This window comes from Octodon degus, unplaced genomic scaffold, assembly GCF_000260255.1.
Source record: "Octodon degus isolate 3935 unplaced genomic scaffold, OctDeg1.0 scaffold00020, whole genome shotgun sequence".
Taxonomy (NCBI): domain Eukaryota; kingdom Metazoa; phylum Chordata; class Mammalia; order Rodentia; family Octodontidae; genus Octodon; species Octodon degus.
The window spans coordinates 1,020,711-1,045,078 of NW_004524596.1; the positions used below are offsets into that span (position 1 = coordinate 1,020,711).

The following is a 24,368-nucleotide window of genomic DNA, read 5'->3' on the forward strand; positions in this document are numbered from 1 at the left end:
AGTGTTTGATAACAGTTATATTCAACCTAGTGTTCCTCCTTCTTAGAAGAGTTATGGTCTGTGGGAGCTGGTGGAAGACGTAATTCACCAAGGTGAAATCCTTGACAATTTAGCATTTCCAAATGTGAAGATTTTTCTGATTACTGTTTAATCTTTAATTTGTACAGTTATTTTGTTTTTGCAAAGGTTGTAAATGCTAGATGTTACTCTTGTGAATATTCAGTCTGTAATGCAGTGTACTTAAAATAAAGCTGGGTGTGGTGGCTCATGCCTATAATCTTAAGGGAAGCTGAGCAAGTAATCATCATGAGCTTGAAGCCAGACCTTACATCCTCAAAAAAACAAACAAAAAAAAAAAACAAACCCAGAATATTTGATCAGACAGGTACTTTTGAGAGTATAATTTGATGGTTTGAACCTTGGATCCTATTATTAATGTGGGTTACCTGTGGTGAAGGGTACCTTTATTCTACAAGGCTGATAAGAGTATTTCCTCTTTCATTTATAATTTTAATAATATGTGTTTCCAGAACCATCTTTTGGTTTGTTGATTTTCTCTATTTTTTCTCCTTTTATTTGTACCTAATTCTTTATGCTTATTTTGAGTTTAATTTGCTTTAAAAAAATCTATTTAGTGCAGGGTCTACAGGGTCTTATTATACAGATCAGATTTGTAGTGATCCTCCTGTTTTCAGCCTCCCAAGCTCTGGGATTACAGGTGTATGCTACCATACCCAGTCTCAATTGCAGTCTCAGCACGCCCAGGGTTCGGGGCGGGCACAGCATGCTGGAGATTGAACCCAGGTCCCTGCATCTGCCTACGCAAGCCCTTTAATCCGCTGGGCTATCTGTCCAGCCCCTCCTTTTTTTGTTTTTTTTATACTCATGAAGGAAGATTATATTATTGACTTGAGTTTTTTCTTCTTTTCAACATAGGCATTGATATCTATAAATATCTCTCTAAGCAGGCTTTTGCTGTAGCCCATACATTTTGGCATGTTACTGTTTTCACTCATCACAATGTTTTAAATTTTGTTGTAATTTCTTTCACTCATTGGTTATTTAGCAGTTAAGTTGAAGAACATACTTTTGTTCTGTTTTTGAGACAGGGTCTCACTCTGTACCACAAATTGCCCTCAAATTCACTGTGTATCCCAGATTGGCCTTGAGCTTGGGATTCCCATCTCAGCTTCCAGAGTACTGGGATTGTAGGTGTGCATCACCCTCCCTGGCAGAAAATATACTTTGCATGACTTTGGTCCTTTCAAATTTATTGTCTTATATTATGACCTAACATAGTATATCCTGGAGAATGTACTTAAGAAGAATGTGTTAAGTGGAATGTTCTGAAATGTCTACTAGATATAGTTGTATTTTGGTATTATTCAGATCTTTTATTTCCATCTTTTCTATATTTTGCCCATTACTGAGGTTACGTGAAAGTTTCCAAATACTATTGAATTACCTATTTTCTTCTTCAGTTCTCTTGGTTTTTGCCTCATGTGATTTAAGCTTCTGTTGTTAGGTACATATGCAATAGTTATGTCTTATTGATGGGATGAACATTTTAGCATGAAAATATGCATGTTTTTGTCCTAAGAATAATGTATCTGTGATTATATAGTTGTCCTAGCTCATTTTTGGTTATTGTTTATGTGATATAATGTGTTTCTACTTTTAACTTACTTGGGTGTCTGAATCTGAAATGTGTCTGTTGTAGATTATACTTAGTTGGATCATGTTTTTCCTGTCTTCTCTGTAAATCTTTGCAGTAATTGAGGTATCAGATTCCTTTACAATTAGTTACTGGTAATGTACATGTCTGTCATTTTGCTATTTGTTATATATAGGTTATTTTTTTAATTATACCCCCATTATTGTGTTCTTTTTGACTACATAGATTGTTCCTAGTGTTCCATTTTAATTCCCTTGTCATGCTATTATTTACCATGTCAAGTGGCTGTGGAATTGTATCTACTTGTTTTGGTCAGAGGCTTTCACTGAATAAACTCAGAGTTGGGTTAGATAGAGACGGTTTTGAAGTGGGCTTTTCTAGGGATCACCAGACTGGCCATCAGATGGCAGCCTTCTAAGATGGGGGCTTTCCCCCATTCTTCTCCCTCTGGTGGCTGCCATGAGTGTGAGCTGTTGGTTTCAGGTTTACTGTGGAGCTGGGGAAGAGGTAGTAGGAATGGTGCAAGTTAAAAGGCCACAGAGCTTGCTGTTTTTAAGTAAGATTTTGACATTTCTCTTGAATAAATGTTTCTTGTATTATTATAGGCTTGGTAGATTTTACAGTTCTGAAAAAGTTGCTTTTCTCAGGGCTTGAGTTCAATACCCAGGTCTGAAAAAAAAAAAAATTGCTTTTGACTTTGTTGTCGTTAGTTTTCTGGTCTAGTTTATTATAGAGGAAATTTTCTTGTACCATTTTTACTGATGTGCACTTGTGACATAGTATTAAACTGGGAGACAGTTACTTGCTTTTTAACCTAATATCTTTTGGCTTGGGGCTTTCCCCAAAAATAAGTTTGGTTTTTTTTTTTTTTTTCCCTTCGGTGGAACGGGGGATTGAACTCAGGCCCTTGCACTTGCCAGGGAAGCACTTGCCCCAAAAATAAGGATCTGTGCTTTTATTTCCTTATCTTAAAAATAAGTATATTAATATCTACTCAGGATTGTTGGAAAGATTGAGATAAAGAATTTAACAATAAATTGGATTAAAAACTACCTTACAAATTACAGTCAAATGAAAGGATTCACAGGGAATTTAAAAGGTAAAAAATAAAAAGATTGTATTACTCAGAGTTGCTTTATTTATGGAAGCAAATCTACTTTGATTATTTGGGAATAAGGGATTTATTAAGGGAGTTAGATTTCACACAAATATGGGGAAAGCTGGAGAAGTAAAGGTATGGAGGAGGGGATTGGTGGAAAGGGAGTCATTTACCATCCATTCGAAGCATTGACGCAAGTTGCTTATGTCACGATTTATAAGCCAAGAAGCCAGATGTTTCCAGGCATTGAGATGAGACTATGAAAGGGAATCTTGTGGCGAAGTCTTTAGAAAACTATCTTAGTAGCTAATAGCCCTGTAAGTCGTGGCAAAGTCCTATGGGATCTGGAGTTTCTACTGATCAGGTGGGCCAGTAGTTGAGGAAAAAAAAATGTGGCACATACAAAAGGATGAGCTGGGATTTTAGGGTGACTGTGTGTCCTCACCATGTAACTTACTGCTTCACTCTGCATTTCAAGTCCCCAACAGATATTTTGCTGGCCAACTCTGACATGAAAAGAGAATGAAAGAGATTTTAGGAAACACAGTTTCCATATTAAGCAGGTTGACATAGTGTAGCCCAATACCTATCAGTATGCAAAGACCTAGCCCTTTAATTAAGGGATTTATTTACTTCTGTATATTGAACAAGTTAAGGTGTCAAGCCTCGATCATTTCTATCTAGTTGGCTTTTGGTTGACATTGGCACACAGTTTTTATATTTTGTTTTTTAAAAATCTTATTAGCATGATGCCATCAAGATCAGTGACTGGTGGAGCAGGGGAGATAGCTCAGTAGAATAAGTGCTTGCCTGGCAAGCGCAGTGTCCTGAGTTCAATCCCCACTACCCCCGCCCCCCCCAAAAAAAAAAATGATCAGTGACTGATGAGATCTCATGGGATGGTGAGATAATTATGGTCCTTGCAGCATAAAGCATAAAGCTCATGTAATTCTGAGGCAAAATAGGACAAGTGTAATTTTCTTTGTACTGTGGAAGCCCACTGGATCTGATGTTTTCTGGTTATTGGATAGAGAAAAGCACATTTACAGTATTACTGTCTGCCTCCCAGTGTCTGTCCCCTCAGAAAAGAGATCTTATCTGGAACATTATTTATAGTTAGAGCCACCTCTTTATTAAGTTGTAACAATCCATGATGTTTTCCAGAACCTGTCTATCTTTTCAGTTTAAATTAAGTGAAGCCACCCGGATACCCACACACTTAAGGCCTACCCACTTTTCCTAGTACGTCTTTCATGGTTTTGCTAGTGACCCAAGTCAGTGTGGCTTTACAGATACACAGCGTTGCTTTATACTTACTCATTTAATGGGGAGAAGCTTCAAGGGCTTCCATGTGGACTTTGTGCTGTGGCTGCATTAATGAGGGACATTGCTGCCTGTGTGATAGATTGAACTCAACTGTCTATGTAGGAACTATGGAGCCACTCTGTGGGGTCAAACTAGGGCCACTGCAGGATGGACTGACTATGAACTGCCTTACTCATCACCGTTGTGGTTTAGCTCCTAAAGGATTAGCATTGGCCTAATCACTAACTCTAAAAGATAGATATTTTTCCTCAGGATGCACATCTCTGGTAAATGTTTGCATTTGCTTGGGAAAAGACCTGAGGGAAAAAAGTTGCATTACATACTTGTGTTATTGCAGGGTCCTTCCTAAATGGTATTGGCTTCACTTTTTTTTTAAGAAGTTCTAAGTCAGTGAAGTGTCTTAGAGATAGCATTTGTGAGAAAGACAGTGTCTTAGCATGAAGACTCAGATACCTGCTCTTGAAACCAAAGATTTTCTTAAAACTGTTACCCAGATCTAGTTTGAGCTTAGCTGCCTACCCATCTCAGTTGACCTTAACATTCATTCACTTAAGATCCAGGCTAGCCCTAACCATTCTAATAATTACTTTGGGCATGCTTACTGCAAGTAACTATACTTACCTTGTTCCCAGGGGCACAGGGCTGTTAGTGACTCTCTGCCATTCTGTCTCCATTTCAACAAGAAGACTGTTAATACAGGACCTCTACTATAGCACTTCTCAAATATGCTGGTTCTCTCAGATGCAGTGTATTTCTCAAGGCCATGGCAAAGAGAATATCTTGTGGGGCCTGCTGGGGCTGGAATGCAGGGGATAGTTGAGGAGGTTGTAAAAAATAAATTAACAATAGCCTCTCTGTTCTCCTTTGTTGGATTGTTTTCTCCACATTACGTCAAGGAATTTCCGGTATCTCAACTTTGTTTAGTTCTGGATATGTTTGAGTCCAGGTTTTTGTCTAGCAGTTGAGCAAATAATTTAGAACTGTCTCCAATTGCTTGAGTAGGCACCATGAATCAAAACTGTCTGGTGAATTTCTAAATTCAACCTCATTTAAATTATGATCCAATTTCTTTGAGGCCTAGCACCCTTAGGATTGCTTTTACCATTTTATCTCAAGGTTTCCATCTAAAAATTAACAAAACCTTACATTTTAAAAAAGATTATTTATACTTCTGGGGGCCGCTAGGGGTGGAAAGATGTAGTCATCGTAGTGTCTTCAAGAGAGTTGCATCTGTCTTCTCAGAAGAGGCTGCCTCTGCTGCTTTGGGATATTCAGTGGCATTGGGGGCTTCTAATGTCCAAGTCATCCCAGATGTTCCTATTTAAATTTTTGGCTCTTCTTCTTTCATAATCAATGCCTTCTTCTACTCGTGGCTATTTGAATTGTTTTCCCTTAGAAACTGTTTTATCAGTTCTGGCTCCATCTTCAGACTCAGCCTGACGTATTACCTATACTGTGTCACAAATGCAAAAGAGCCAACATTGAAAGACACTTTTAGAAGCATGTCCCTCTTTAAAAGATTTCACAGAAGCTGTATGATTTAAAAACCAAAGATCTATCCAACCTAAATATGCCAATCATACACTTATAGATTGCCAGTTTACATACCTGAAAGACTTTTAATGTCTTGTTCTAGTTTAGTGAAGGGTGCCTTTCCTAGCTGGCTTAGTAGATGGCTATGACAGTGTTGTTTATGTGAAGGTGCTGGTGTGTGAGGTTGCAAAGTGTGCAACTATACATGCTTTTTGCTGTCTGTTGAAGTTTACCAGTGTCAGACATGGACAGAAAAAAGTCAAGAATGCGTAGTAACAGTATAGGATTAGCTTCAGTGATGAAGTAGCTCTGAATTATGGACACACAGCAGTAGTACTCAAACCTGTTGAGTGAATGGGGGCCGATTTTTAATTTCTGAAGGAATGAGCTGAGATTGGTGGTACATACCTGTAACCCCTACCTCCAGGAGGCTGAGGCAAAAAAATCATTTTGAGTATGAAGCCAGCCTGAACTTTAGAATAAGGCCCTATACAAACATTCATGAATAGAATGTCTGAAATCAGCTTTATCTGAGTTGAGATATTCTTTGCTTAAGAGGTCTTTTAGTGATGCTTATTAAACTGTACCCTGCCCCTTTTATAAATTCTCAACCTGGAAGTCCCAGGCTCCCTAACTGTAACAGAAAAGAAAAGAAAAGAAAAGAAAAGAAAAGAAAAGAAAAGAAAAGAAAAGAAAAGAAAAATCTTTTTATTGCTGGTTGGTAGAGGTGAATTAAAGGTACTGCTCTAAAACATAGTCACAATGATGACAACCAGAACAGAGAACTGTGAAGCTGCATGAGTCTATCTGAAATCCTTTCCTTAGGGATTCTAGATGACCAGTAAAGCAGGACTTGTCTTTTCCTCTTTGTTTTTCTCTTTTACTTGTACCATATTTATAGTCTGTTGGGTCTGTCATGCACCCAGTGTCCTAGCCACATGAAATAAACAAATAATCACAAATGTTAAAAATCAAAATTCCGGTCAGGTTGGATGCAAGATGTATATGTGATTTAAAAAACTAGCAATTCGTCACAATTAAGCATGTTTATTATTTTTGTTGTTGTTTCTAGGCTGAAGAAATTCTCAGACAAGAGCTGGACAAAAAAGAAACACCAAGTTTATACTGCTTGCTTGGAGATGTCCTTCGAGATCACTCCTGCTATGACAAAGCCTGGGAGCTGTCCCAGCACCGCAGTGCCCGGGCCCAGCGCTCCAAAGCCCTCCTTCATCTTCGGAACAAGGAGTTTCAGGAATGTGTGGAGTGCTTTGAACGCTCGGTGAAGATTAATCCTATGCAGGTTAGACAGTTCATAAAATCCTACCCGGGGCTTGTGTTTTCCTTTGCATTTGATTTTTTCTGAATGAACACCTATTTTTAATCCCAGTGATTGTGAGCTTGCCCTTGACAGCTAAGAATACAATCTCTTGTACTTCTTCTTTTCACCTAAATTGCGCAGGTGGGTTCTCTCTCTTATTTTCTGTTGCCTTAACTTCTCTCTCTTTTTCTTTCTTTCTTTCTTTCTTTCTTTCTTTCTTTCTTTCTTTCTTTCTTTCTCTTCTTTCTCCTTAGTGTGGCTGCAGCTGTTAAAATTAGGCACCATTCTGAGCAAGTATGTTAGGAAGTTAATAAAAGAGCCATCAAAACTTTAGAAAGTGTTGGATTCTACAAGTCATTGAAGTCAATAATGACAGGAAGAATTTCTTAAATAGGCACACATATAGAATGGGTTGTTGGTCATGTAAGGGAGCATGGGTATGTGTACATACACACAAATACATTTGAATGCTTAAAGATTTTTTTTTTTTTTTTTTTTTTAAGATTTGAAAAGTGAATGCAGGGCTGGGGAGATGGCTCCGTAGAATAAGCGCTTGCAAGCGCAAGGGCCTGAGTTCAATCCCCAGTTCCACCAAAAAACCCCCCCAAAAAACAAGTTCAAGACCAGAGTGGTCTACGAAGTGAGCTCAAGTCCAACCTGAACTATATAGCAAGACTCTGTCTCAAAAAGACAAGAAAGAAAGAAAGAAAGAAAGAAAGATGCAAAAAAGCATTTTGTACTCTAATGTAAAGAGTTTGAGGCATCCACAGGAGTGAACCTAATTTTGAGGGGGCAAGATTAGCCTTATTTTGTGTATAGGGTTATTCAGTTAGTACAATGTTTTTATTATCAGAATAATCGCTTTTGACTACCTTCTCATTTCACCTATCCAGAAGGCACATGTGACTCCTGACAGACATGCAGTCTGCCTTGATAGAATTCTAGTTAATATGTTTGTGTAAAATGAGTTATTAATATTTACCTATTATGAGCAAGTATTTCAATCTAGATGACTTAGCAGTAGATCTGACATTACTTTTTAAAAGTTTTGGTAAAAACCACACAGCCTATACTTTACCATCTTCACCATTTCTAAGTGTACAGTTCAATAATGTTAATTTAAGTACATTCATATTTTTGGGCAACCATCGTCCCAAATTTTTTTGTCATGTAACAACTGAAACTCAGTACCCATTAAACAACAGTTGTTGCCTTCTCTTAGCCCCTGGTAACCACCTATGAATTTATCTGCTCTATATAGCTTATAAAAGCAGAATCATATGGTATTTGTCCTTTGGTGACTGGTTTGTTTTGCTTAATGAAATGTTCTTAAGGCTAATCCGTGTTGGAAACAGTATGTATCAGAACCTCCTTTTTTAAGGCTGCGTTGTATTGTGTTGTGTGTACATAGTGCATTTTGTTTGTTCATCTGGTGGACGCCTGGGTTGTTTCTCCCTATTGCTTATTAAGGATAATGCTGCTCTGAACATGGGTGCTCATTTCCTAACTGCATAAACATGGGAAGTGTCTTTTACATTGAAAAAAAGGAGACATTTGGGAAGTGTGTTTGTTTAATACTTTTTTTTTTTTAATATTTTATTTATTTATTTTTTAATTTTTATTTATTTATTTTTACATTTTATTTATTGTGTGTGTGGCCAGTTCAGCCCACCTGTGGGCGGAGCTGGCTGGCATGTGGTGCTGGGGGATCGAACCGTGGTCCCTGTGCTTTGCCAAGCTTGTTCCAAGTAGGTGCTTTAGACCACTGAGCCATCTCTCCAGCCCCTTGTTTAATACTTTAAACTTTTATTTTCATTTATTTTGAGACAGGGTAACTTGTATACAGCCTAGTGAAACAGACAGATGAACCTAGCTCATAGTATGATACATTAAGAAATACTGAATGGGTTTTTATAAAGCACTAGTTTATACTGAGACCAAAAAGAACACTTCTACCTTTCATAGGCAATGAAAGACAATGCTGGATTTGTCTTTGAAAGTAGAGTAGTGCTTGAGAAGGTAAGGGAGGGCAACTGAAAGGGGAAAAGCCTGAGTAAAGCCCTAGAAGCAGAAAGGAGTGTGTGTGTGTGTGTGTGCACATGTGTATTGACTGCACAGAGAAGGTGGTGAACAGGGCAGTTACCATGGGAATGGTAGGCAGGACTCAGGTTACTAAAGGTCCTAAATGTGAGGCTAAACCATTTGGTCTTCTCTGTGGCAGGTAGGCAACCACTGCAGGGTAGTTTTGTTTGGGGCCTTGTTTCAAATAAATGAATAGCGTTTGTAAAGGAATAATTCAGGAGTACTGTTCAGAGAACACTGGCTGTGGAAGATACTTGGTGTAGGCAGAGTTAGGAGAATGTAATAATCATTTAGTTCTAGTCCTCATGGTTACCAGTGTGGCAGGGACCCTGGGAAGGGAGATGCGAGCAAAGTTGCAAGAGAAGACTTGACAGGGCTTGATGGCTTCATTATATAATTTAGAGCTAATTACTTAAACAAAGAAATGACAATTGTTCAAAGCAGAGTCATAGTGCAAACAGATGTTGTATGAGGATATTTTGCAGTCTGTCATATGGATCTGATTCAAGTCCACTGTTGTTAGTTGTGCCAAAATATTCAGGCATTGTAGTACTCAACTACTACAAGATGCAAACTCACATCCCGTATTCTTAACTTATGATCTAAGTTTGAACTATCTTTGAAGGAAGAGTGCTCCTCTGTGCTGTGTTGTCTTCTTTAAGTCCCACAATAAAAGGAAAATAGAAAAGTAAGATTAAAAAAAAAATGCTGCCCTCTGTCTGATGCAGCTAAGCAATTAATATTAATAACAAAATTTAGACAGAGAGGTATTTGAAGTATTTGGTCTTATGCCAGAAAAACAATTGGGTTTAATAGCAAAATTTAGGCAAACTGAGTATTTGGTTTCATACCAGGGGTGAGATACAAAGCTAATTGCTTGTCTGTGGTGCGTCTGTTAGAGAACCAGGAGACATGTGCTGTGTAGAGTCATGTTTTTGAGATCGCCAGCTAGCGTTCACTTAGGCCTATCTGTTCCACTTCCCCAAAATGACCCCAGGAAACTACTAACATTCAGCCTTAGGCTTCTGGGTTTTGTGGGGTGTTAGAAGCTGAAGAAAGTGGAAAGGAAATTGAATTAAATTTCCTACACAGGTTTTCACAGACACAGGACCAAAATTAAGTTATAAATCCTTATTCCTGTTTGTAGGTGGCTCTTATTTCCATTGCTCTCCACTTTTATGCAAAAAGAAAATCAAGCAAATTGCTTAGATATCAAACTAATATGTATAGTGCTGAAAAAATAAGGTGTTATTTCTTGTCATTTTCTTCTAGCCCGTTCCAACATGTTTTTCCTTTCTGTTATTTCTCCCTCTTTTTAAAATTTTTAATTAGTTATTTTATGTATTTGGCACAGAGTCTCACTACACAGCTCAGACTAATAGCGATCCTCCTGTCTCAGCCTCCCCAACACTGGGATTACAGGTGTGCGCTACCACATCTGGTCTCAATGTCTGGCTTAGTGTGCCTGGGGGTCAGTTTTCAGCCTCCCAAGCACTGGGAGTACAGGCATGCGCCACCACACCCAGTCTCAGTCACTGTATCAGTGTGCCCTGGGGGGCGGGGCCAGCTTGGCACACTGGGGATCAAACCCTGGTCCCTGTGTCTGCCTAAGCAGGCGCTTTTAATCCACTGGACTGTCTGGCCAGCCCTCCTCTCTCTTTTTAAAAAGCTTATTTTCCTTAATTCCCCTCTTCTATCAATTGGTCATTTACCTTTGTGAGGGTATATGATATTAGTGGTGGTATTAAAGATATGTTCAGGCAGAAGGGTGGTAGGAGTGTATGTTGTGGCTTGCTAGCCAGGGAGGGTTGTGTTAGAGATGAGGCAGGAGTCGGATGTTACATGATGATGGGCACTGCATTCATGTGCAGGAGGGGATCTACATGGCTTCCAGGATGAGCTGGAGGAAAGGTGTGCACGAGAGTTCACTGAGCATCTCTGGCAGTTGCAGTGTGTGCCTGGTATCCACCCTGGCAGCCCGTGCAATGCAGTGTTTGTCCCAGAATTTTTCATTTTAAAATGAACTTCTGTTCTCAAGGGTGGCATTGAATGAAGATGGAGGGACAGCCTGATAGCTCTGTAAACTAAAGCACCTACTTAGGCAGACACAGCAAAGTCTCTGGGGTTGGATCCCAGGCCTGCTGTGCTGGCCCCACCCCTGTGGCGTGCTGAGATGGAGATTGAAACTGGGCGTGGTGGCACATGCCTGTAATCCCAGCTCTTGGGAAGCTGAGAACAGGCAGATCACTTTGAGTCTGATCTACGTAGTGAGACACTGTAGACCCTTGTGTCCCCTGTACTAAATGCATTTAAAAAAAAAAAAAAGAACATGGATTTCATAGGCCTCTGTCTGTCTGTCTCTCTCTCTCTCTCTCTCCTTTTGCCATAATCTTCATCTAGTACTCGCAGCAGCAGAGTCCTTGCTTAAAATTTGTTTACATCTAAAGATGACACTAGCTGGTCTCCATTAGTTGTATGAGTTTTCTCCATACAGTTCACCTCACATTTCCCTTGCCTTGTGCTTGCTAGTATGACTGGCTGTGCATACACGCTTCAAGTGGCTGAGCTTCAGGCCTTGGTTAGGAAAGGCAGAAATACTAATATCTCTGAACTCCTTGGTGAAAACCAGGCATTTGTGCCCATGAAGTACATGAAATTCTTTGGCTAGCAGTTAGCAGGATTAGTGGAAATGTGGGAACTCAGAGGCTAGACAGGTGGAGAGGAACATGGAGCAGCCCTGCTAAGGATAAAGCACATCAAGACTAGTCTGCCCTTATGGAAGTTGTGTGATCTGAATCTACCACTATTTTATACCGTCTTACTTGGTGGCTTTTCGTCATTTACGTAAACTTCCTTTAGCAACAGTCACCTCAAAAACAAAACAAAACAAAACAAAACAAAACACCAAGCAAGAAAAGTAAAATTTTAGAGAATTGAAAACTCAATTTACATTTGTCTAGAGAGTTAATTGATGTGTAACAATAGACAATGCAGGTGGCATTGGCTGTCCTCAGGTATCACTGACAGCGTGAAAACCAAAGACCCATCTGCTGAAGAAACATTAATGTTCACTAAAAGTAGTACTGACGCTTTAGTACACAGCTGTGGAAGGTGAATTTCCATGTCATTCTTTTGTGCTTGACTTTTTTCCTAGAAGAAGTGAAAACGGGCAGAGTTAGTTTAGGAGATTAGTTAATGCCAGATTTTGCTCATATGGAGGATGAGGTCATAGCTGTTAATCTACTAGTTCTTTTAGTATTACTCCATAAACAGTTGAATTTGCCAGTTTTATATCTGTGACATCAGATGCCCTAAATAGAAACCCATTAACTTACTTCTCATAACAGTTCAATTTATTTACACAATTAATATGTTTAAAGTAAAAATTTTGGAAATTCAGTGTGTTGAGGGGGAAACATCTGATGATACTCTAAGTGCCATCATACATTCAGTTAAAAGTTAAATATTAGATGGGGGAGATAGCTCAGCGGCATAAGTGCCTGCCTGGCAAGTGCAAGGTCCTGAGTTTGACATCTGGTACAAAAAAAAAAAAAAAGTTCATTATTAAGGCTGGGATGTAGCTCGGTAGTAGTAACAGAGTGCTTGCCTGCCCTAGATTCAATCCCGGTACAAAAACAAAGAACATTGAAGATAAAATTGTTTGTTTTAGTGATAGTAATTAAGTTACAAATTACTTTAAAATAAAATAATTTTCCTTTAATATATATTTTTCTAATGAATAATTTTATCTTTGAATATAAAATGATATAAAAAAGCCAACTTGTCCACTGGTTGGCTAATCAGTAAGCTTTAAAAAGTCATACAGGGCTGGGGAGATGGCTCAGTAGAAAAAGCACTTGCCTGGAAAGTGCAAGGGCCTGTAAGTTCAATCCCTGGTTCTGCCAAAAAAAAAAAAATAATAATAATAATAAATAAAATTAAATAAATTGTCATATAATTTAAGTTGCTTTAGTGCTCTGGTCCACTTTCAAAAGTTGCAGTGTGAATAGTACATTTTGTGGTTGCCTAACAGCCTTATCAGATGCCTGTTATGCCTCAAACATGGGTGCTGGGGTGAAACAGGCTGTGTCAGTGTATACAGGGGAATGAAGTGGATGAAAGTGGTTTGTGAAAAATTTGAAATGCTATCTTAGTTGCTGAGACAGAACACCTGACACCCAAAGTTTAAGGAAGATAAGCCTGTTTTATAGAGGTTTCCATCCATACTCAGCCAATTCCAAGGCAGGGCAGCATGGCAGAGTGGCATCACAGAGGAGAAAGGCAGGCAAGAGGCAGCAGCAGCGACCTGCCTTCCTTCTGTCCCTTTATATTGCTCCCAGGCGAGGCACTTTGTAATTGGTATCATCCACAACCAGGGTGGATTTCCATTATCTGCACCAAAACTAAGCTAAACTGGTTTAGTTATCACGGGTCCTTAATCCAGTGCCACAGACCCTAATCCCTCTACCTCTTCAAAGTTCTACCCATGAGAACACATGAGCCTTGAGGGTAGGGGGCACTCTAGACATAAGCCATAACAAATCCCTGGTTTAGTGTTATCTGACTTCACAGATGTGGGCATTTTTTAGGGTTTTGAATAAAAGAGTGGTATGACAAAAGTCATATAAGAAGTTTAAGGAACAAATGCCATAGGTAAGTATCAGGGACTTTAGTGGTGCTTGTGAAAAAGGTAGAACATATCCAAGCTTCATTACAAAGGAAAAATTTCTGGGATTACTCCTTGGGCTGGCAGGATCAAGAGAGACTTTGGAGTCAGAAAGGATATAATTTTCTCAACTCTCTTAAGAAAGGAAAATGTCCAAGCCATAGGTGTTAGGTACGAACCCATGCAGTCAACCAGACCGGTCTTGACCTATCAATAGGAAATTCAGAAAAAAGTGGAAAATGTCTTTTGCGGGGAAGGTGATGTGATTCGGGATGTTGACTATGTGGAGATGAGGTATGTATTTATGCAGAGTTGGCTGATATTCTTGGGGATAAAAGCCTTAAAAATCCTAATAGTGAGATTAGCTTTGAGCATGTAGATGGGGCTTTTTTTGTGGAAATGAGTTGAAGCCATGAACTTGGCTTCAAGCATTTTGCTGAAAACTATGTTAAAAGAGAATAACAGGCAAGTTTCTGAATGTTGGTCATCCCCTGAAGAAATGGCACTAGTGAGATGTGAATGGAGCAGAACACATCAGAAAAATCTCAGCCAGCAGAAAAGATTGCTTATGGAAGGCTTCATGGAAGCTAAAGGAGGAGCTAATGTCAGTAAGTGTTATTATACATGGTGGACAAGTCCAGAGAGAGCCCAGGAGAGGTCATTGGATTTGAGTTCTCTGATGACTTTCAGAGAAAGATTCTGAAGATGAGTGAGTGATGGTAAGAAAATGAGTGTTGCATTTAGAGACTTAATGTCAGAGAGGTAAGAGTTAAATGTGGAGTGTCAAACTTAAAGAAAGGGAAGGGTCAAGTAGTGCTTTCTAAGATAGTGGAGACCTTTATTTGATTGAAGACAGAAACCAAAACTATAGTGGAGAAAGGTGAGAATTAATTCAATGGAGGTATAGATTATTTTTGAGAAAGAAAAGAACTGTGAGTGTTATTCTTGGGGGAAAAGGGCTGAGGAGAAAAAAATGAAGGCTTTAATGTCAGAAACAAGAAACAGTTTCAAACGAGACTGCATGGGAGATAGGAGCATTAGTGTCAGAATATCTATTAAGAATCTGTATTCTATCTAAGCTGATGTGTGTGAGCTCTTTAAAAGCCATTTTGATTGAAGGGCAAATAAGAATTGTTGTATGACATGGATTCTTAATGTTCTGTTGTTTATAGATTTGAATGAAAAGAAGAGGCATGATTAAATGGGGAGTGTAACTGAAAGGCGGAGTGAGTAGGCAACATACGTTGGGTGCCCAGTGATGAATAAGGATGTGAATGGTCAGAAAGTCCTAATGAGCAGGGAGTATTAATATGAATTAGGAGGGATAGTTGGGGTTTGGATGAGAAGAAAAAACATCAGAAAATGTGTTCCAGAAAAGGAGACTAGCTGATGTAGGTACCAACTGTGCAGATAAAAAATGTTTTTGGTAACTGTAGGATTTGATTGCTTATTTTTTGTTCAGTTATAATGATAACGGCAACTGCTGTTGAGTATTTTCTAGGTACCAGGTACTGTTCTGTAGGAGTTCACATATGATTTTAGTCCTCAGTAGAACTACAGAGACATTTAGTGATTTTACCCTCACTTCACAGATGAACTAGAAGGCTGAATAACCTGGACCTGATCCCACAGGTTATAACGGCTGGAGCTGGGATTTCAGCCTGGCCATTCCTGTTCCAGAGCTGTCACCCTTTACGTCATCACTGTTTGCCTCTCGAGGATCTCATGTTAGGAAGTAATGACACAATTGGATGAGGCTACGTTATGGAGAGCACTGCATACCAGACCATCAAACTTGAACTTTTTTTTTTTTTCTTTAATGAAGATGCATTAGGGCTTTCTTTTGAAGCACGGAGAAGGTTTAATAAGATTGATGCTTTTGAACCATCTAGCACATGGTAGCAAGTGAGCCTCTTTGAGACTAGGGAATTCCAATGCATTGATGACCTCCCTTCCCAATGCATTGATGTATATGGACCAGACTTCTGCCACATAGTTCTCTGTGATTTGAATCATCCCAGGGACTTGTACCACGTTTTTCCTTAATTTACAAACATTCTGTGTCATATTAGGTTATGAAAGGAGAAAACATTTTTATTTGAAATATAGTTAGTTTCTTTTGTGAATTTGTGGTATTTGTGATGAGAAGACTCAAAGGGGTTAGAACTCACATTCCAGTAGAGAGGACTGGATGAACATATGTGAATAATATATACAGAAAAAAAGAGATTCTTTTTTGTTCTTCCTTTCTCATATTGGTAAGCAATAAAAAATGAAACTTTTAAGGTCTGACTTGTATAACTGCCAAGAAATGTGAGCAGTGTGGTAACATGTGCACTGTAGCTATGACTGAGTATAGTGGGAGGTAGAAGCTTTGCTCTCTTAGACATGGTTCTGTATTCTAGGAACTCCACAGAGTGCAGCAATCAAATCTCTTCATCTTCCCAAGCTTTTGTATAATGGAGATAGCAATTCCTGTGTCAGTTTACTGCTGAAAAAAGTTGAGCAGTATATGCAAAGGGCCTACAGCAAGTTCTCACTAGTAGGTGTGCAGTAGTGGTACTTTTCTTTCCTGCCCTATCACTTGTGTCTTAATAGGGCAAATACTCTCTGTAAACAGTTGGCAAATGTAAGGAGGAAAAACTACTACCAAAAGTATTGATATCAGCCTTCAATTTGACTTGAGCCATTTCCTGTTTAATGTTTAATACACTCAGCAGCTCAGCTGTGTATGGGGTCCTGGGAAATGGGCAGGAATACAGAAAGGAGAGAATGGGAGTACAGTATGGATTAGATTAGATTAGATTGTAATATGTTGCTTTTAGAATATGTGATAGATACAAAACAAGTGACTCTATAAATCAATTTAGTGAAAAGCATGAAGCCATTGATGCAGACATGATATCCTGTCCAAACACTTTTAGTACAAATCTTTCTTCTCATTGAATTAAGAGAAAGTAGCTGTATGCCATCTATCCTATTTTGTAAATATTTCATAAATAGTTGGCCACTTGAGTATATATCAAACGATACCTCTGCAATGTCTTTAGCAAGGAAAACACTGGAGGGTAAAGACCTGACATAGTTAACTAGGTAGAATGAAATCTGCTCCAAATACTCGTTTCTGAGGTAAAGGCACTACACATCTGCTCAGTTAGGAAGCCATTCTTACAACAGGATGATTATTTTTAAGTAGGGCCTAGAACATTTAGCTGTCAGTTAGGTGCTGAATGGCAGCGCTACATCCCCAGCTCTTATGCCATGAATTCATAGGGAACAGGTTCCAACAAGTCAGGCTCCTTCCCATTGGCTCTGATTTGCAGTGTGCTTCTCTGGGTGGGGCAGGCTGGTGCTTCAGTTAGACCCAGGTACTTTCTCTCTTTGGCTTCCTTTTTTTTCTGATCATTTTTCCTTGACACATTTCAGAAAGCTGTCTTGACTCTTTGATTGTTTAATATACTCAATACCCACATTAATCCTCTTGTCAAGTATCTTGCCCTTCCTTAGCATGCCTGTTGACAACAATGCCAACAGCATGTTGGGTCACATTGTAGACTGTTCCTGTATTGCAGTGGTGACATTTGTATGGCATTCCTTTTTGCGCCGTACCCATTCCTTTGATGTCTACAATATCACCCTTTATGTAGATTTGTATGTATGTGGCCAAAGGAACAACCCCATGTTTTCTAAAAGTCCTTGAGAACATATGCTGGGTTCCCCTCCTCTTTTCCTGTTTATTTGTCATTTTGGCAGATTCCTGGAAGATGGTGGTACTGGCCAAAATAACTTTGGAATTTTAAAAGTAACTTATGCCATTACCTGTTGGAACTTAACTTTTAGCTCACATAGTACCAAATTATTTAATTTTATGTTAAGTACTTAGGTTTAATAATTATTTTAATTGCTCTCATTATGACACATACTGCATGCCAGGAACCACTGTGTGGTTTTTCAGCAAATCACTTCCTCTGTATGCCTCATTTTCACTTTGGCTTCTCTTGATTTCTAGGGCCTCTAATTGAATCAATCCCTTTTTGTTCTTCAAACCAGATGATTATCCATATTAATGTTTGTATCCCTAGTGCATTTATTTTGCCACTAGATGTCACTAGTGTAGCTTTGAACCCTCTTCTCCCTGGGTTTTCAGAATATGGGAAGTTACAGAGCCTTGGAATTTTAGCCTAGCCTGGCCCACCTCCCTCAATTAATACGTGGGAGACTGAGACTCAGAGGTTAAGTGACAAGGTCAGAGTCATACAGTTACTTAGGACCTCATGAATGCCTGGTCTCACTAGGTTGTCATGCTGGCCTCAAACTTAAAGATCCTTTTACCAGAGTGCTGGGTTACAGGCGTGTGCCACTGCACCCAGATGTCTACCAGATGTTAAAGGTCATTGCTTACCTGTGGTGAACTTGCCTTCCTGACTTGCCCTGGAAATTGAGCGCTACCAGAAATCTCATCCGGAGCCTTTCTATCAAACAATTATCTTGTTCCATTTAGCCAGTCCTTTGATAAGAGATTTTCCTTTCAGCTTGTCTCTGCTGCTGCTGCTGCTGCTGCTGCTGCTTCTTTGTCTACCTGCATAGCTCAGTCAAAGGAGTTTGTGGGGGTAAAGATGTGTGCTTCTGAGTCTTTAAAAAACTCATCTCTTGGGTGTTCCCAGCATGTGATATCTACACTATTTTTCTCTTTTTATCTGTGAGAAGGGCAGTATTATCATTAGTCTTGGCCTGTTTGTGGTGGGTGGCCATTTTGAACAAGTGGAGATGTTTGGAGTCACTGTGGGAGGTCAGATCTCTCCTCTAGCCTTTTGATATCTTTCTAGTAAAGGTGACATTAACTACCTGCAGAGTTTTCCTGAGGAATCCAGGAACTCATGGTATGCGTTTGGCACACATGTAGATGATAAGTGCTATTATTTTGATTGCTACTGCATAGAAAAAGGTGCAAGAGTACCTGTGGTATATGAAAGCTGGGTATTCATGGGAAGATCTCAGGCAGAGGAACTCTCCTCTGGAGTGAAGGAAGAAGGGAAGGATGCATAATATTCTAGGGTTTCCATGCCTATCTCAGAGTGATAATATTGAATACTGCTGGCCAAGACAGTGGCCACAGGCCACTAGAATGGGACAAAGTTGAGACATGCCTCAACACTTTCATAGTGGGGCTTTAATTCATGTCTTACTGCCAGACAGCAGTACACGATGCCTGATGCAATAGTCATTCATATATCACTGATAGTTCAAACTGATGGGAATGTGTTAAGTATTGGGTACACATCAGAGCTCAAAGTCTTTGTATGAAAAAGATGAGTATAAAATCAATAATTTAGGGGACCTGCCCCTTAGCTCAGTTCTTTAAGTGGCTGCTTTAACAAAGCAGTCAGGCTCAGGTTGCTGTGGTTCGATCCCCACAACTCAAGCGAGCCAAACCTGCCCTGAAGGCATTCGGAGCAAAAACAAAACAAAACAAAAAAACCAGTAATTTGTATGTTAATAACATGTTGAAATAATCTCATTTTGAATATGCAAAATTAAATATTATTGAAGTAAATTTTACCCATTTCCTTTTACTTTTTAAAAAATGTAAGGGGAAACTACCCACTCGGGCCCCCCTCCTTGTCCCTCTCTTGGACAGGAGCTTTCTTTCTCTCAATAAATATACTCTGCTCATTTAAAAAAAGAAAAAAAATGTAGCCACCAGAACAGTGTAATGAGGATGGCATTCTGTTTTTCTGTTTGCTCTACTAGGTGCTAAAGATTTTTTTTTTTCTTTTTTTTTTTCTCGGTACTGGGAATTGAACTTAGGACTTTGTGTTTGCCAGGCAGGCATTTATTCTACTGAGCTATCTTCCCATCCTCATAGGTGCTAAAGATCTTGATACTCAACTAATTCAGCGTTATTTTGCAGACTGTGTGGGGTTTTTTGAGGCCTCTTTTGAATTTTTTTTAAATTATGCCCTATTCTTAAGACTATGACCTTTGAACCAAGATGTCACTCACTATTGATAATTGTAGCTTAATAGTTTAAATGAAAAAAAAAAGTAAAAGAGGCACCAAATATTCTACAGAGTCTCTCAGATTCTGAGGTCTTCAATTGAGAAACAAGAGGGATGAGTAATTTAATGGACCAACGATGAGCAATTAGAAGATGCTAGAATATTGAAAAAGAGCTTTGCATGATTTTGAAGAACAGAATGTGTGGTGTTGTCTCCTGTCATAAGTATGTATTATCAGTAGGTTAAATATAGTAGCTATTTGATCACATAGCTTTTTCTTGCAATGGAAATTATTAAGACAACTGCAAAAATAACTGAATAAAAAGAAAAGAGACCATATTAATACTTTATATTAGACAAATCCTAAGTATGAAATTTATTTATTTTGGTTTTAAGTTATGATTGCAAAATATTAACTGGTTTTTAAAATGTAAAAGTAAATACATTTTGTTTCTGGTCTTTTAGAGCTGTATGGTAATTGCTAATTTTAAATCTTTACAACTTTTATAAATATTTTTATTTAGATTGAGATATAAAGTTCTGTTTTTGGATTTTGATTTTATCTTAGATTTTATAGCACATGGGAAAGAGTATTTAATGTTTTCTGATTTTAGAAAGCAAGCAAGGGACATGCATGTTGAGAACTTTGAGGGCAGTTCTCACTGTTCCTAATTCAGTCCCTGAATAGGGTATCCCTCATCCCTACTAACGTTACTACCATAATTCGTCACATCTAAGCTGCTCTCAAGTGTAAGAGGTACCTTTACCTTTAGTACCGCTCTCTGGAAAAAACTGCTGCTCTTGAAACTCTTGACAAGATGCATCTATTTTAGAGATGTTACAGATGAAAAAAAAAATAATGTACCTCAAAATTGATGAAATATAACACAGGTTTTGAAACTTTCAACTTGGTCGAAAGTTAGAGAATTTGTTTTCCATGTGTTATAGTATCACCCCAGGTCTTCTCAGACTGCATCTTGAGTTCAGTGAGTGCCGTTTGGTGCCTTGACGCCTTGCGTTTCATTCCGTACCTAAGCAGATGAAAGCAGAGCAGTGGGCTTGGTTTTAAGTTAGAGTGCCATAACGCAGACATGTGAACTTTTAGTTTCAGCCTAGTTCTCTGCTTCTCTTGCAACCCCCAAACCAGATGTACACCACCCTCTTTTCAGGCATTACCTACCTCTCAACGAAATCTGTTCCCCATAAAGATTCTTGATAGTGGTTATTTATGGCTGCTTGTGAACTCGTGGTGAAGTGTTAAATTGCCTAAGGATGTTTGCTTTGTAAACCTTATCTCTAATTGTCCTGAAAGTCTTTTTCTGCTCAAGGATCTTTCAGGCCTCTGCATACCACGTTAGAAGAATTGAAGGTGAAAGGATGTAGAAGAAGGTGCCTTCTCTGTCTCTGAGGAAGGCTGGGGACAGAAAATACCTAATGATACTTTTTTTCCCCTCTAAAGTGTTTCTGCTTTTGTTCAGACAGTAAATAATTCACTAAGAGTAGACTTGGGGAGTCCAAGGCAGGAGGATCACAGTGAGTTGAGGGTCAGTCTGGGCTACATATTAGGCTGAGGGCAATATGAACTACATACTACATAGTCAGACCCTGTCTCTTTTAAAAAAGTAGACTTCTATGTACTGCTGCATGTACTGTTGTCTGTGTAGTCTATGTCTGAAACAACTCGTAATATTGGAATTTCTGGCCAGTTTCATTGAATTTTTTTTCAGTGTTATCTCCCTTTTGACAGGGTCTATTAAATTTTAAGGAAATTGTGTTATAAAAAATGCTTCTGTAATTTGAATAGCTGCTTCCTATTTTACTTGTTTCTTTGAATGTTAGTATTTCTAAATATTATTGATTTAAGTTAGGCTTTACATTTTGCAAGACTATTTGGTAACCCAGATTCTGAGCCTGTGTTTTCCCAGTTATTTTCAGGGATGGCTATATAGATATATACTAGGATGGATTTATAGAACTGTAGAAACTTTCAACTTGGTCGAAAGTTAGAGAATTTGTTTTCCATATTTTATGTTAGTATCAGCCTGTAGGTCTTCTCAGACTGCATCAAGTTCAGTGATGCAGAAGGTATTGCAGAAGGTACTTGTGACCTAATTGAAAATAAAAACAAATTTATCCTGTTAAGTCTGTGATATATTCATCAGTTGTGAATCTGCTGGTATTTTCTTTTCTTTCTTTCTTTCTTTCTTTCTTTTTTTTTTTTTTTTTGGTGGAACCGGGGATTGAACTTAGGTCCTTGTGCTTGCCAGGGAAGCACTTATTCCACTGAGCCATCTCCCCGGCCCCTCTGCTGGTATTTTGTGTACTGTTTTTATGTACTAGATGATCAGACAAAAACTGTTTGCTTAATTTCAGGTTTATAAGACTATATTCAAATATAAAGGCTTGTAAACAAAGTTTTCCGTCTCATGTAAGGAATTGAGTAAACAAAGAGTATGGTCTTAGCAAAAGATGAGCAATGATTGTACATGCTTTCAGTGTTATATTACTTTGAAAATTAGGTGGGAAACATCTCTATTAAATTTTCCCACATAAGGTATGATTGAAGGATACAGTGTTTACATTTTTAAAATTTATTGTAGTAAAAGACATACTGCATTAATCATCCTCAAAATACTGTGTACTTGTTTTTGTACACATCTAACCTATTGTTCTTGCCACTTTCTGAAGCTGTTCTGGAAATCCTCTTTCATGAGTGTCAGTTGCACTGTCTTGGCTGCCTTAATGTCCTGAAGTGATTCAAAACATTTACCTTTTTGTGATCATTTTAACTTTGGGGAAAATCTAGAAGTTGTGAAGTGAGCTTACACTGTAATGTACAGTCCTTCCTTTCCATTGGATGATACTTGGTGGCAGCATTTACCATAGATTGATCACATCTCATGAAGACACTGATGAGACAGAGCCTCCAGAGTGGCTTCAGAAAGTGGCAAGGACAGTGGGATAATGGTGTTGGAAGTGAGGGGTATTATTTTGAGGAGGATTAATGACAATATGTCTTTCACTGTACTAAATATTTTTAAAGCTTAAACATTCAGATAGTTTTTGATTGAATGTTGTATGGCTCTGAATTCTTTGTAGATGTGTTTGTTGATAGTATCTTAAATAATTTTAGGTTGTATCCTGTAACTTTGTGTCTTTGACTTCTGTTCTTTGCAGCTCGGGGTGTGGTTTTCTCTTGGCTGTGCCTATTTGGCCTTGGAAGATTATGGAGGCTCAGCAAGGGCCTTTCAGCGTTGTGTGACCCTAGAACCTGACGTGAGTGCATTTGGCCATCCTTCCTTGTTTCAGCTCCCTTTGCTTAAGTTGTCTGCATTGTATTGTATCGTTCAGAACAGCAGTTCCTTTTATGGTGGAAGAAAGTATACATGTAATGGAAAGTATACTTCAAGGATAGGATTTATCAGTCTGAAAATCAGTTTTCCTCATAATAATCTTTGATACCGGGAGATTCTTTTAATGTGGATTTTTTTTATTTAACAGCTTTATTGAGATGGTAATTAATGTATTGTTTATCCATTTAAAATGTAAAAAACTGAGTGATTTTTCAGTATAATCAGAGTTGTGGATTTCAGAAATTTTTATTTCCTTAAGAAAGTGCCCTGCTACCTTTCAGCAGTCTTCCCTCATTTCTCTCTAAACACCTTCTTTCCCTCTCCAGGCCTAGACAAGCATTAATGTACATTGAATCAGCAGACTAATATAGAGAGTATTGGCCTCTTAATAATTAAGTCTTCTAACCCATGAATATGAATATTTTCCATTTATTTTTGAGAATATAAGTGTTACACTTCTTTTGCTGTTACTCTTAAGTATTTTCTTTTTGATACTGTTATAAATGAAATGGTTTTGCAATTTTATTTTTGGAGTGGTTAGAAACATTTGAATTTTATATGTTAGTAGAATTTTTTTTCTTTTTTTCAGAGTCCTTTAGATTATCTGTATGTAGAAATTAAGTTTACTTATTGCTTCTAATCCAGGTAAACCTTTCATTTTTTTGCCCAATGATCTTGCTATCCCTTCTCATAGAATATTATAGATAAATGATGAAAATAGTCATCTTTATCTTGTTTCCTATCTTTGCAGGAGAGCTTTCATTTTTCTTTTCTTAAAAACTTATTTATTTGGTACAAGATCTTGCTTTGCAGCTCAAACTCATAGTGATCTTCCGGTTTCAGTCTTCCCAGCACTGGGATTACAGATGTGTACCACCATGTCTGATTTTGCCCCTCTGTGGGCCCAGGGTGGAGCCAGCACAGCATGTAGTACTGGAGATTGAATCTGGGTCCTTGTGCTTGCCAGACAGTTGCTTAGACCCCTGAGCCATCCAGACCAAGCTTTCAGTTTTTCATCATTAAATATGTCTGTGGATTTTTTTTAATATACGCTAAATATTCTTAGGAAGAAATTTTCTATTTCTAGTTTGTTATTGATTTTTATCATGTTATATTTTTTCAGATATTTTTACTGTGTCAACTGAGCTGATTGTATGGCTTCATTTTCTTAGTCTAAAGATACAGTATATTACATTGGTTGATTTTATTTATTTTTATTTTTATTTTTTTCCCATAATTTGATTGATAAACAAATAGCAATGAGACAGTTTCAAATCAAATTGGTAGGACAGTTTCAATAATTAACACATTGCATAC

At 38.3% G+C, this 24,368-nt stretch overlaps 1 protein-coding gene across 6 annotated transcripts in view; it reads left to right on the forward strand.

The window, feature by feature from the left end:
* The window catches only part of Ttc27 (tetratricopeptide repeat domain 27), a 213,366-nt gene that overhangs the window by 134,742 nt on the left and 54,256 nt on the right, over positions 1–24,368 (forward strand). For 5 of the 6 annotated variants that reach the window (XM_023711274.1, XM_023711272.1, XM_023711275.1 and 2 more), the window contains 2 exons: positions 6,706–6,933; positions 22,876–22,974. In XM_023711274.1, the coding sequence (XP_023567042.1) occupies positions 6,706–6,933; positions 22,876–22,974 (327 nt within the window). The remainder of the gene's footprint in view (positions 1–6,705; positions 6,934–22,875; positions 22,975–24,368) is intronic. The other variant, XM_023711271.1, reaches the window with a different exon arrangement.